Source organism: Oncorhynchus keta, chromosome 11 (assembly GCF_023373465.1).
Source record: "Oncorhynchus keta strain PuntledgeMale-10-30-2019 chromosome 11, Oket_V2, whole genome shotgun sequence".
NCBI lineage: Eukaryota > Metazoa > Chordata > Actinopteri > Salmoniformes > Salmonidae > Oncorhynchus > Oncorhynchus keta.
The window spans coordinates 45,833,481-45,848,852 of record NC_068431.1 but is presented as its reverse complement, the minus strand read 5'-3'; the positions used below and the strand labels follow the sequence as shown (position 1 = coordinate 45,848,852).

General features: G+C 41.5%; 1 protein-coding gene across 4 annotated transcripts in view; it reads right to left on the bottom strand.

The window, feature by feature from the left end:
* The window catches only part of LOC118390349 (pyruvate carboxylase, mitochondrial-like), a 96,084-nt gene that overhangs the window by 71,846 nt on the left and 8,866 nt on the right, over positions 1-15,372 (bottom strand). For 2 of the 4 annotated variants that reach the window (XM_035780810.2, XM_035780808.2), the window contains exons 2-8: positions 13,871-14,004; positions 13,584-13,768; positions 13,299-13,464; positions 12,974-13,119; positions 12,757-12,874; positions 10,184-10,335; positions 3,912-4,030 (exon numbers count right to left, since the gene is read on the bottom strand). In XM_035780810.2, the coding sequence (XP_035636703.1) occupies positions 3,912-4,030; positions 10,184-10,335; positions 12,757-12,874; positions 12,974-13,119; positions 13,299-13,464; positions 13,584-13,768; positions 13,871-13,991 (1,007 nt within the window). In that variant the 5' untranslated portion in view covers positions 13,992-14,004. The remainder of the gene's footprint in view (positions 1-3,911; positions 4,031-10,183; positions 10,336-12,756; positions 12,875-12,973; positions 13,120-13,298; positions 13,465-13,583; positions 13,769-13,870; positions 14,005-15,372) is intronic. The other 2 variants (XM_035780807.2, XM_035780809.2) reach the window with 1 other exon arrangement.

The following is a 15,372-nucleotide window of genomic DNA, read 5'->3' as shown; positions in this document are numbered from 1 at the left end:
TATATTATAAATATTATATAATATATATTATATATAATATATATAATATATATAATATATATAATATATATAATATAATTATAAATATTATAAATATTATATATAATAAATATTATATATAATAAATATTATATATAATAAATATATAATATAAATATTATATATAATATATATAATATATATTATAAATATTATATATAATAAATATTATATATACTATATATTATAAATATTATATATAATATATATTATAAATATTATATATAATATATATTATATATAATATATATAATATATTATTATATATAATATTTATAATATATATTATATATAATATTTATAATATATATAATATTTATATTATATATAATATTTATAATATATATAATATTTATAATATATATAATATTTATATTATATATAATATTTATAATATATATTATATATAATATTTATAATATATATTATTTATAATATATATTATATATAATATTTATTATATAATATTTATAATATATATTATATAATATATATTATAAATATTATATGATATATATATATAAATAAATATAAATAAATACATATAAATATATAAAAATGTAGTGACCTCACCTGGTTTAAAGGGTGTCTCTAGAGACAAATGCACAAGGTGCCATTTCAAAATTGGGTAGTGCATCATCAGTTCATCTTGTTAGTCATTTCATACTATATATAAAAAAATATATATATAATTATAAATATGATATAATACATTATAAATATGATATAATACATATTATAAATATGATATAATACATTATAAATATGATAAATATATATTACAAATATTTATAATATATATAATATAATATATATTAGAAATATTATATAATATATATTAGAAATATTATATAATATATATTAGAAATATTATATAATATAAATATTATAAATATTATATATGATAAATAAATATATATAAATAAATAAATATATATATATAAATAAATACATATATATAAATAAATATATATATAATATATATAATATATATATAAATAAATAAAAATAAATAAATATAAATAAATAAATATAAATAAATATATATTTATATAAAATGTAGTGACCTCACCTGGTTTAAAGGGTGTCTCTAGAGACAAAACCATTGTCACTCAATGCCTAGGCTTACCTCCACTGTATTCACATCCTACCATACCCTTGTCTGTACATTATGCCTTGAATCGATTCTTCCGCACCCAGAAACGTGCTCCTTTTACTCTCTGCTACAAACGTACTAGACAACCAGTTCTTATAGCCTTTAGCCATATCCTTATCCTACTCCTCCTCTGTTCCTCTGGTGATGTAGAGGTTAATCCAGGCCCTGCAGCGCCTAGCTCCACTCCCACTCCCCAGGCGCTCTCATTTGTTGATTTCTGTAACCATAAACCCGGATGTCCTAGCCGTGTCTGAATCCTGGCTTAGGAAGGCCACCAAAAATCCTGACATTTCCATCCCTAACTATAACATTTTCCGACAAGATAGAACTGCCAAAGGAGGCAGAATTGCAATCTACTGCAAGGATAGCCTGCAGAGTTCTGTCATACTATCCAGGTCTGTGCCCAAACAATTCGATCTTCTACATTTTTTCTTTCAATCCACCTTTCCAGAAATAAGTCTCTCACTGTTGCCGCTTGTTATGGACTACCTTCAGCCCCCAGCTGTGCCCTGGACACCATATGTTAATTGATTGCCCCCCCATCTATCTTCAGAACCTGTACTGTTAGGTGACCTAATCTGGGACATGCGTAACACCCTGGCCATCCTACCATCTAAACTAGATGCCCTCAATCTCACACAAATTATCAATGAACCTACCAGGTACAACCCCAAATCCGTAAACACGGGCACCCTCATAGATATTATCCTGACCAACCTGCCCTCTAAATACACCTCTGCTGTTTACAACCAGGGTCACAGAGATCACTGCCTCATTGCCTGCGTCTGTAATGGGTATGCAGTCAAACAATCACCGTCAAACACTCCCTATAACACTTCAGCGAGCAGGCCTTTCTAGTCAACCTGGCCCGGGTATCCTGGAAGGATATTGACCTCATTCCATCAGTAGAGGATGCCTAGTTATTCTTTAAAAAGTGCTTTCCTCACCATCTTAGAGTAAGCATGCCCCATTCCAAAAAAAATTGAACCTGGAACAGATATAGCCCTTAATTCACTCCAGACCTAACTGCCCTTGACCAGCACAAAAACATCCTGTGGCGTACTGCATTAGCGTCGAATAGCCCCTCACTTTTCAGGGAAGTTAGGAACCAATATACACCGGCAGTTAGGAAAGCAAAGGCTAGCTTTTTCAAACAGAAATTTGCATCCTGTAACACAAACTCCAAAAAGTTCTGGAACACTAAAGTCCATGGAGAATAAGAGCACCTCCTCCCAGCTGCCCACTGCACTGAGGCTAGGAAACACTGTCACCACCAATAAATCCACGATAATTGAGAATTTCAAGAAGCATTTTTCTACGGCTGGTCATGCTTTCCACTTGGCTACCCCTACCCCGGTCAATAGCTCTGCACCCCCCACAGCAACTTGCCCAAGCCTCCCCATTTCTCCTTCACCCAAATAGCTGATGTTCTGAAAGAGCTGCAAAATCTGGACTCTTTCTAAAATTATCTGCTGCAATTGTTGCAACCCCTATTACTAGCCTGTTCAACCTCTCTTCCGTATCGCCTGAGATCCCCAAAGATTGGAAAGCTGCCGCGGTCATCCCCCTTTTCAAAAGGGGGAGACACTCTAGACCCAAACTGTTACAGACCTAAATCTATCCTACCCTGCCTTTCTAATGTCTTCGAAAGCCAAGTTAGCAAACAGATCACCGACCATCTCGAAACCCACCATACCTTCTCCGCTATGCAATCTGTTTTCCGAGCTGGTCATGGGTGCACCTCAGCCACGCTCAAAGGTCCTAAACGATATCATAACCGCCATTGAAAAGAGACATTACTGTGCAGCCGTATTCATCGACCTGGCCACGGCTTGACTCTGTCAATCACCACATTCTCATCGGCAGACTCAAGAGCCTTGGTTTCTCAAATGACTGCCTCGCCTGGTTCACCAACTACTTCTCTGATAGAGTTCAGTGTGTCAAATCGGAGGGTCTGCTGTCCGGACCTCTGGCAGTCTCTATGGGGGTGCCACAGGGTTCAATTCTCGGGCCGACTCTTTTCTCTGTATACGTCAATGACGTCGCTCTCGCTGCAGGTGATTCTCTGATCCACCTTTACGCAGACGACACCATTCTGTATACTTCTGGCCCTTCCTTGGACACTGTGTTAACTAACCTCCAGAAGAGCTTCAATGCCATACAACTCTCCTTCCGTGGCCCCCAACTGCTCTTAAATGCAAGGAAAACTAAATGCGTGCTCTTCAACCCGATCGCAGCCCACACCCGCCCGCCCGTCCAGCATCACTACTCTGGACGGTTTTGACTAAGAATATGTGAACAACTACAAATACCTAGGTGTCTGTACAGATTACCTCAAATAACCTGTACCCCTGCACACTGACTCAGTACCGGTGCCCCCTGTATATAGCCTCGCTATTGTTATTCTGTTACTTTTTATTTTAGCCTACTTCGTAAATATTTTCTTCTTCTTGAACAGCACTTTAGGTCAAGGGCTTTTAAGTAAGCATTTCACGGTTAAGTCTACACTTGTCGTACTCGGCGCATGTGGCAAATAAAGTCCGATTTGATAGGGAACACAGTCTTATAGGTTGTCAGAGGTGACATGGTAATGCCAGGTAACGGTCGTGACTCACTCCGTGATCTGCCAGGTAACGGTCGTGACTCACTCCGTGATCTGCCAGGTAACGGCTGTAAGACTGACTCCGTGATCTGCCCGGTAACGGCTGTGACTCACTCCGTGATCTGCTCGGTAACGGTGTGCTCCACCTGCAGGCGGGAGTTGACCTCGATGAAGTAGTGCCTTCCATGTTTATCCACCAGGAACTCCACCGTGCCAGCGTTCTCATAGCCCACCTGTACACACAGACAGATCCAATTAGATACATACCTTTACTAGGCTACTTTAAACCTACAACAGGCTACTTCAAAATTACTTGAGGACATCAAGAATGTCACAGTTAATAAAGGCACAGTTATAAAAGGGGGTATTCAAGTACTCAATTTTTCTTAAGAGCTTTATTGCTCACATTCCATGACTTTTTTAAATGAACCTTTAACTAGGAAAGTCAGAACAAATTCTTATTTTACAATAACAGCCTACCCTGGCCAAACCCTCCCCGAACATGGACGATACTGGGCCAATTGCGCACCGACCTATGGGACTCCCGATCACGGCCTGTTGTGATACATCCCGGGATCAACCCAGGGTCTGTAGTGACGCCTCTTGCACTGAGATGGAGTGCCTTAGACCGCTGCGCCACTCGGAAACCCACTATAGTCCAATATAGTGTGTACAGTCAGATTTCCTCCATAGGCAGCCCTATACAAAGTCAGTTATTTGTAGAAGGCACATTCACATGTTCTGAATTCTATTTGAAGAGATTACAAGTTCTGGGCTTCAAAAAGTTAAAATGATCTTGATAAAAAGATGCATAACGAATTAACCACTCACAAACCCAAATTGTAGATCTGAATATCTTACAGAACACAACTAAATCTTCTAAAATGGGGAAGTGACAAGACTGACAGCTAATAGCTACAAAAGGAAGATAGCGTGTGATATCCAAGGCTGTGATTATAGTTATGAACGTCCGTGCTGTCTGTAAGAATGACAGCCCTACTACAGCTCAGGCACGGAGGCACCAGGAAATCATTTATCAGACCATTTCTCCCTCCACATCGCTGCGGGGGCTTAAGATTGCGACGGCCAAAATTCACTGAAATCTGATCCAATTTATCTTTGTAATTCATCTCGCGCTCCAAAAAAACTCATCTCTGCCAACCAGGGCAGACACCCCTTTCATCCATTCAGACAGTACCCCATGTCAAGGTGCAGGCTCACAACTAGACAGCTTATATCACACACTGCATAGACCACACAAACAGACAAAAAGGGACAAGCACTGTAAGCATTACAACAATGTCTGGAAATAAGTGTTAAGAGTGCCACAGGAAATAGTCATAGTAATTTCAGTCCAATTAAAACACCCTGTTAGCGGGAGACCTGCTGGCGACCATATTCCACTGTAAAACAATATCCTGTGAATTTCAGAAATTTGCATAGAACAGGCTGCATTTCATAATGGGCTTTGTATACTTAAGCGGCCCCATATCTACTGCCTACTGTTACAGCAAACATAAGGAAAAGGTATGGAGAAGCAGGTGTTGCCAAAAACCACAGGGTATTGGGAGTTAAACAGTACAGCATCACTACAGAGACTGGCATGTGGATAGAGAGGTTTGATTAGAATGGGAGGGAAACAGATGGCATTCCACAGAGGTGTAGAGGCGGCAAGATGGAGGGAGTCGGAGAGGGGCTGAGGCACACGCCAGCAGAGTGAAACACTGCTGCCGTCACCAAGGATAGGTACTGTACCCGCAACCACTATAATCCAGAAACTTAAGCAATCTGCTGTGTGTAACATACGAGTTGAGAAGAAAAATACAGGCCTGTCGTTTGTATAGAGCGTGTGTATGGGGGGGAGCTGAAGCAAAATATGAAATTCAAGGAGCATGTTGTCAAGAAGAGCAAAGAAGTAGGGAAGCTGTGAACCCCCCTAGCTGACCTGTAAGAGGTTTTTTGGGTAAAGCATCTGTCACCATGGAAACCACAGACATAAAATAGTATTCGCACCAACGGTTTATTTCTCTAGCAGCTATTCTCGTTATACTTTGTGACCTTTTCAAAACTCCCTGTACTAGCTTCCCTTGACCAGAGATATCCATCACTGATTTCATTTATTGAACCTTATTTAACTAGGCAAGGCAGTTAAGAACAAATTCTTATCTACATTGAAAGTAGAGGAAAATACAAAATACTTCCTGCTGGGATGGGGGGCTGGGATTCAAAATATAGGACTAAACCAAACATCACAACAAGAGAGACCCAGTAAAAGTACTTTTGTCCACAAATTTATCAAAATATGCTTGCAGCAAAGGCAAAACCAAAAAGGAATAAAGTAGAACATAAAACCTGCCGATGTCGTCGTCCATTTTTTATTTTTTTTACCTTTATTTAACCAGGCAAGTCAGTTAAGAACATATTCTTATTTTCAATGACGGCCAGTGGGGTTAACTGCCTGTTCAGGGGCAGAACGACAGATTGTCAGGGGCAGAACGATTGTACCTTGTCAGCTCGGGGGTTTGAACTCACAACCTTCCGGTTAACTAGTCCAACGCTCTAACCACTAGGCTACGCTGCCGCCCCATTAAGTAGAACATAAAACCTGCTGATGTCGTCGTCCATTAAGTAGAACATAAAACCTGCTCATGTCGTCCATTAAGTAGAACATAAAACATGCTGATGTCGTCGTCTAGAACATAAAACCTGAAATGTCGTCCATTAAAAGGGGTGCGGCTGTAACAGGCCTACATCTGTATAACCACTATGAACTGATACGTCTCTGTATTTAATGTACAAGAGAGAACGAGAACCACACATCGACACATGTGGGTATCAATATTGTAATATAAAGTAATCCTTTTTTATTTTAGTATTCTAGTGATAATTCTCTCCCAACTCAAATCCTTACCAAGTATACTTAAAGCATGCTTCACTCAGATATTTTGGTACACAGCTTACTCCGGAGATAAAAGGCTGGCCCACCCTCTTTTAATCAAGTAGTTTCCTAAAATAACTGCAGATGATTAAAATTGGGTAATGCTTTAAATGTTAACGGATAAAAATTGGCCAATTTCTCTCTCGGAACTGATTTCCTCTCATGAAAGACTTGGGAGTCTGGGGAAGTTGATAATTAGTAAGGTGATATTTAGTGAAAGTATAAAAGGCGGCTTCCCAGAAGAAACAGTTCGGAAGAGTTTGCGCATATATTCTGACCACATTGTGACGTTTTTGTTAGTTTTGGATTTCGACAAGGGTTTTTTCGGCTGTTCGGGCACACAGAAGTCTACGTCCCTTTTGACGGTTATGGTCAACAGTAAGTATTCTTAAATAAGGTCCGTTGTCATTCGACGAGAGACTACTAATCTTCATTCACCATTTTTTCCATTCAAAAACAAATACTGCACCAAACATCGAGACGCCAACCCATAAAACCCATACGAAAAGGACAAAAACGCATCTGATGTCCAATCAAATCAAAATGTTATTGGTTGCATACACATATTTAGCAGATGTTATCGCAGGTGCGGCAAAAACGCTTGTGCTCGTCTGGGAGCAGACTGACAGTGAACCACCACTGGCAGGGTTGTTTTTGTTAGGAGAACAGCTTTCTAAAAGTAGAAACCAAAATGTTCTCATCATCTCAGCCATTCATTCCTCACTGCCATATGATTGAACAGATGGAGATGAATTCTGTCCCGAACTCACACCCAATTTCTTTCTCTCGTGCTCTAACTCCTTCCCCTCACACAGAGACTAACGCGCTCAACAGTGGTGGTTCCCAAATTGCCGGCAACAAAGCACATTAAAAGAGATCTCAAAACACGTACCAAACTTAACACCCCCATCCCCAAACAGACCGCAAACAAAGCAGTACACAAGGCAGAGATTAGCACTAGCAGGACAGCTAGCTCAAGGGTACACATAACAGGCACACCAGCTACTGTGTACACAACGCCTAATAAGCTTATCACACACAGGATGGGGAATCAGCGGGATACAACAGTCACTGGTAATTGTTCTCATGTCAAAGTAATTGCTTCCACCTCACAATAACAAACAAAAAAAAGCCAGCTTGATTGCAATCAGGAAATTATGCAACTGCATATTCTTTGAGTGTGGGAGTCCCACAAGCTCGCTCATGGCGTCCCTTCGAGGCTATGTTGATAAATGCTGCCATCTAGTGTACATATTGGTAACCTGCAGGTGAAATTCCCACTGCTTTAATCACCTTTCTTTATCTAAACGGCACCCTCTCTCGTCTCTCTAAATCCTGTTCTTACACTGCAATATTTTCCTTAAGGTTTTTCCATCCTTCTCCCACACTTCTCCACTGGCCCTCTGACAACAACAACAACAACGAGAAAACCTATTTGGTAAGGCTCAGAGTTTCTTATAAGTGACTTCAAAACACATTGTGCTTTGAAGGCCCTGGCTTTATTTAATTTCTTAAAAAAAACAAACAAAAGAACATTTTTTTCAAACCTAAATCGGCCCAACAGCCGGTGGGATAAAGACGGGATGAGGAAGAGGTAATGTTTCCCTATGAGCAGCAGTGGGGAGAACAAGTATTTGATACACTGACGATTTTGCAGGTTGTCCTACTTACAAAGCATGTAGAGGTCTGTAATTTTTATCACAGGTACACTTCAACCGTGAGAGAAGGAATCTAAAACAAAAATCCAGAAAATCACGTATGATTTTTAAGTAATTAATTCGCATTTTATTGCATGACATAAGTATTTGATAGATCAGAAAAGCAGAACTTAATATTTGGTACAGAAACCTTTGTTTGCAATTACATAGATAATACATTTCCTGTAGTTCTTGACCAGGTTTGCACACACTGAAGTAGGGACATTGGCCCACTCCTCCATACAGACCTTCTCCAGATCCTTTAGGTTTCAGGGCTGTCGCTGGGCAATACGGACTTTCAGCTCCCTCCAAAGATTTTCTATTGGGTTCAGGTCTGGAGACTGGCTAGGCCACTCCAGGACCTTGAGATGCTTCTTACGGAGCCACTCCTTAGTTGCCTTGGCTGTGTGTTTTGGGTCATTGTCATGCTGGAAGATCCAGCCACGACCCATCTTCAATGTTCTTACTGAGGGAAGGAGGTTGTTGGCCAAGATCTCACGATACATGGCCCCATCCATCCTCCCCTCAATACGATGCAGTCGTCCTGTCCCCTTTGCAGAAAAGCATCCCCAAAGAATGATGTTTCCACCTCCATGCTTCACGGTTGGGATGGTGTTGTTGGGTTGTACTCATCCTTCTTCTTCCTCCAAACACGGCGAGTGGAGTTTAAACCGAAAAGCTCTATTTTTGTCTCATCGGACCACATGACCTTCTCCCATTTCTCCTCTGGATCATCCAGATGGTCATTGGCAAACTTCAGACGGGCCTGGACATGGGCTGGCTTGCAGGATTTTAATCCATGACGGCGTAGTGTATTACTAATGGTTTCTTTGAGACTGTGATCCCAGCTCTCTTCAGGTCATTGACCAGGTCCTGCTGTGTAGTTCTGGGCTGATCCCTCACCTTCCTCGTGATCATTGATGCCCCATGAGGTGAGATATTGCATGGAGCCCCAGACCGAGGGTGTTTGACCGTCATCTTGAACTTCTTCCATTTTCTAATAACTGAGCCAACAGTTGTTGCTGCTTGCCTATTGTCCTGTAGCCCATTCCAGCCTTGTGCAGGTCTACAATTTTATCCCTGATGTCCTTACACAGCCCTCTTGTCTTGGCCATTGTGGAGAGGTTGGAGTCTGTTTGATTGAGTGTGTGGACAGGTGTCTTTTATACAGGTAATGAGTGGAGAACAAGAGGGCTTCTTAAAGAAAAACTAACAGGTCTGTGAGAGCTGGCATTCTTACTGGTTGGTAGGTGATCAAATACTTATGTCATGCAATAAAATGCTAATTAAATTACTTAAATCATACAATGTGATTTTCTAGATTTTTGTTTTAGATTCCATGTCTCACAGTTGAAGTGTACCTATGATAAACATTACAGACCTCTACATGCTTTGTAAGTAGGAAAACCTGCTAAATCGGCAGTGTATCAAATACTTGTTCTCCCCACTGTATGTTTGAATAAAAATAACATACAAGTTCAGAGTTTCTCAACTGTAATTAGTCATGCCTATGGTGTTAGACGTGTTGTTGCAAAGTAAAACCACATTCCTTTCAGATAACAATGGTCTTATATGCCATTCAAAACTGCAAATACACACAGCTCTGCCATTTCAAAAAGGCAGTAGTAACAAAATTCGAAATGGTCTAAATTTTAAATGAATTTTTAATTAAATGGAATAGAAGAAGTTTCAGCTAGACACTACCTATTAAAAGAATGCATCAAAGTGTGTGGGCGTGTTGCATCTTGTACCTGTCTCGCCAGGTTGACAGAGTCAGCTGTGAGTCTGTCCCGGAGGTGTGGGTCCAGTTGTACAGCCGGGGCCATCTCTACCACCTTCTGGTGCCTCCTCTGGATAGAGCAGTCCCTCTCATACAGGTGGATAATATTACCATACTTGTCACCTGGGAGAGATGGGAATGACAGTAGGTCTACGTTATTTAGTCCAGTAAAATCAAAGTAAATTTACTGGTGTGTGTGCGTACACACACACACACACACAAAGTACAGACCCATTCCCTTTTCCCACATTTTTTTGTATCAGCCTTATTCTAAAATGAATAAAATCATACACCCCCCCCCCTCAATCTACACACAACACCCCATTATGACAAACAAAAACATGTTTAGAAATTTTGACAAATGTATTAATAAAAAAACAGAACTTATTTACATAAGTATTCAGACCCTTTGCTATGAGACTCGAAAATGAGCTCAGGTGCATCCTGTTTCCATTGATCATCCTTGAGATGTTTCTACAACTTGATTGGAATCCACCTGTGGTAAATTGAATTGATTGGACATGATTTGGAAAAAGGCACACACCTGTCTATGTAAAAGGTCCCACAACTGACAATGCATGTCAGAGCAAAAACCAAGACAGGTCAAAGGAATTGTCTGTAGAGCTCCGGGACAGAATTGTTTCGAGGCACAGATCCGAGGAAGGGTAGCAAAACATTTCTGCAGCATTGAAGGTCCCCAAGAACACAGTGGCCTCCATCATTTTTGAATGGAACAAGTTTGGAATCACCAATACTCGTCCTAGAGCTGGCCGCCCGGCCAAACTGATCAATCAGGGGAGAAGGGCCTTGGTCAGGGAGGTGACCAAGAACCCGATGGTCACTCTGACAGAGTTACAGAATTCCTCTGTGGAGATGGGAGAACGTTCCAAAAGGATAACCATCTCTGCAGCACTTCACCAATCAGGCCTTTATGGTAGTGGCCAGACGGAAACCACTCCGCTTGGAGTTTGCCAAAATGCACCTAAAAGGACTCACAGAACATGAGAAACAAGTTTCTCTGGTCTGATGAAACCAAGATTGAACTCCTTGGCCTGAATGCCAAGTGTCATGTCTGGAGAAACCTGGCACCATCCCTATGGTAAAGCATGGTGGTGACAGCATCATGCTGTGGGGATGTTTTTTAGCAGCAGGGACTGAGAGACTAGTCAGAAAACCTGCTCAGGACCTCAGACTGGAGCGAAGGTTCACCTTCCAACAGAACAACGACCCTAAGCACAAAGCCAAGACAACACAGGAGTGGCTTCAGGGACAGGTCTCTGAATGTCCTTGAGTGGCCTAGCCAGAGCCCGGACCTAAACATCCCTAGAGAAACTTAAGACTGTGCAGAGACGCTCCCCGTCCAACCTGACAGAGCTTGAGAGGATCTGAAGAGAAGGGGAGAAACTCTCCAAATACAGGTGTGCCAAGCTTGTAGTGTCATACCCAAGAAGACTCGAGGATGTAATCGCTGCCAAAGGTTCTTCAACAAAGTACTGAGTAAAGGGTCTGAATATTAATGTAAATGTAATATTTCATACATTTGCAAACATTTTTTAAAACCTTTTTTTGCGTTGTCATTATGGGGTATTTAATCAATTTTAGAATAAGACAAAAAATGTGGAAAAAGTCAAGGGGTCTGAATACTTTCTGAATGCCCTGTATATTGTTGGATGCTGCTGGGGAATGAAAATGGAAATGTAAAACAAGTTGCTGAGGTGGAAACCATTAAGTTGAACCTTTAGCAGGAGGAAACTCCACACAATTCAAATAATGGAACCTAGCGGGAGTGAAACTTTGGCACAACTCCATATGATTCAAGAGATTACATGTTACCCCAAGAAACCAATTGACGGCAGTAACTGTAGATGACAACGCAGCTTTATTCACTTCAGGGGGATTTGGCTGAGCGCTGTGCAACTCCATCCGGGTCAAGGTTGCTGCATTCACATCAGGGGAACATAACTGGGCTGAAACTTTGTTGCAGCTCCATACAATGAGGCTCTGTCCACACCAGGGAAACTGAGCAGGAGTTAACGGGGGTGAAACTCAACATGATTATTGCATTTCCATTTCCGTGTGTTCCACTTGCATTCAGAAGCATTCATGAAGCACATGATTATGCATAGCACTGACGTCAAAAAGGAAGAATCAAGGACACGGATGGTTCCTGATGTGAGATTCTCTCTGGTGTTTACAGAACAACTGGTGCTGTGAGATTAGGATGGCAGGACCTGCTCAGGACAAAGCAATTGTGACAGGAGTAAAGGATCGCAATATGGGAAAATGAATGGCTGCAGCACAGCCGTTATAATGAATGCTTGACGCATGGAAAACTAAGGCATACATGTATTCAAGCGTGTATTCTTTCTCTAAACGTACGCAGTTCTGTCCTTGCTCTGTTCTTGTCCATGAATGTTCTGTATTATGTCATGTTTTGTGTGGGCCTTAGGAAGAGCAGCTGCTGCTTTAGTAGTAGCTAGTGGGAATCCTAATAAAATACAGAATCATAATGTCCCCCAAAAACAGTTGAGCGAACAAACTCACCCAGGATCTGCACTTCAATGTGTCTGGGTCTCTCAACGAACTTCTCCACGAACAGAGCACCGTTCCCAAACGCAGCCAGGGCCTCAGAGTACGCACGCTGATAGTTCTCCTCCAGCTCCTACACACGTCGACCGACGGGGGATCAACAAGTCAAACAGCACAAAGAGAAAAACACTCAGATTGGAGCCCCTACTTACTCGCAGATATCTCTACTCACCTCGTACTCTTTGACCACCCTCATGCCCCTGCCCCCACCGCCGTAGGCAGCCTTAAAGATGATGGGAAAGCCATAGGTGTTGGAAAACTCCTGGGCCTCCGACAGGCAAGTGATGGGGCCGTCTGTCCCTGGTACCACTGGGACCCCTGGAAGAAAGAAAAAAAAATCAAACAACATGAGGTTAGCTGAGTGAAATAAACTTTTACTTAACTGTACGCAATGTCAGCAAGACTGTTTGAGGATGCTGCGGATTTAAAACCTAAAAAACTCAGATGAAACAAACTTCCATCAGACAGTTCTGAGAATGGCAGTGTGTCCAGCCTACCTGCACGGATAGCGATGGCTCGAGCCTCCACTTTGTCTCCCATCTTGCGCACCACTTCAGGGGAAGGGCCAATGAAGCGTACCCCAGCATCGGCACACGCCTGGGCAAAGTCTGATCGCTCAGACAGGAAGCCGTACCCAGGGTGGATGGCATCCACATCATTCTCCTGAGAATAAAATATATGATACGACAAAGTTGTGGCAAGACAGCGTAAAGGTGTGATCTTAAAACGTAGTGACAATTGGTTCAGAAAAGTTTGAAAAGACGCATATTAAAATCTCAGACCTTGGCCACTTTGATGATGTCAGGGATGTCCAGGTAGGCAGCCACGGGCGGCAGGCCCTTCCCTATGAGGTAAGCCTCATCTGCCTTCTGCCTGTGCATCTGGCCTGTGTCCTGTTCAGAGTAGACAGCCACCGTCCGGATCCCCAGCTCAGTGCAGGCCCGAAACACACGGATAGCAATCTCACCTACAAGCGGTTGAATTAGTCAGCTGGGGATTGAATTATGTGGTGAGAGGAAACTCTAAGACTTTGGCTGACATTTCAGTGTCTACAGAATGGTTACTGTACCTCTGTTGGCCACCATAACCTTTTTGATGGGCTTGTACTCCAGAGTACGAGGGGAGGTGTGGTTGGAACGGGACAGGCAGCATGCCCTCCTGACAGCCAGCAGCCCCAGGGCCGAACGCATGCCTCCAACCTGCCTAAGAAATTGGTTAGCATGTAGTTAGAAGCTCAATGTGGCAATAGCTGATTCCTTAAGAAAAAGGCCAAGGGGAAATGAACAGGTTTGAACTTGAACTTAAAAAGTTAATTATAAAATTGTCGAATGGTCCAACTGTGCTAACGCACGACCCTAGCTCACAAATCAATCAAAACACTTTGGAGTATCCAAAAACTGTTGGCCTGTTGTTGTAACCATCATTAGACTGGTCCTCTGACACAGAATCCGCATTGAACTCCAGTAGCAGTAACAGAGTTCAGACTACATGGTCCGACAGATTCAATTCAAGGATATCAAATCTGCGTAAGTATTCCCATGAACATGCCAACTGATCAACACTAAGAGGTTGATCAGGGTCGATACAACAGGGCCCGGTTTCCCGAAACGCATCTTAAGTTCAACGTCAGAACCTTCGTAGGAGCATCGTTAAATCTCTGGGCTGTTTCCCAAACTCATCCATATTAAACCACTCAGAACAGCTTAAGTGAGTCAGATCCTTTTTTGCCCACCACGCGTCGCTTTATACACTGAAGATTTTCTGCTAAACAGATAACCACATGATTTAGCCATCTCTGTGACAGACGATTACTTCTGAACAAAAGTTGAAGACAAAACACAAAAGTTGCCAATGTCTTTGCAATTGATAAACAAGCGACGTATAAAATATGCTTCAAATGAACACCGAGATGGCGGGATTCAAATATAAACCGTAGGCTATAGGCCAATTTCAAACAGATTTTCAGTTACATTTCATGTTCAAACAATAGAGTTCTGATTTGCTACTTGCAGGCTACCGTCGTCTAATTTGACTCAATATACTGTATTTAAATGTGTAGCCTAAAACGTGCACAATGATGTGCCAAAAATCTGTGATTTTATGAATTTTTATTGGGTCGGCATTGTAGACTGAACAAAACTAAAACAATATAAAAAGTTGCAGTTCATATTAGGAAATTGAAATAAATTAGGCCCTAGTCTATGGAGTTCACATGACTGGGAATACAGATACAGATACATTGGCTGGTCACAGACACCTTTTAAAAAACATTTATTACAAAATAAATTAAAAAGTAGGGGACGTGGATCAGAAAACCAGTCAGTATCCGGTGACCACCTTTTGCCTCAAGCAGCACGACAGCTCCTTCGCATAGAGTCGATCAGGCTGTTGATTGTGGCATGTTGAATGTTGTCCCACTCCTCTTCAATGGCTATGTGAAGTTACTGGATACTGGCAGGAAATGGAAGACGCTGTCATACACGTTGATCCAGAGCATCCCAAACAAACATGCTCAAATGGGTGACATATCTGGTGACTACAGAGGACATGGAACTGGGACATTTTCAGCTT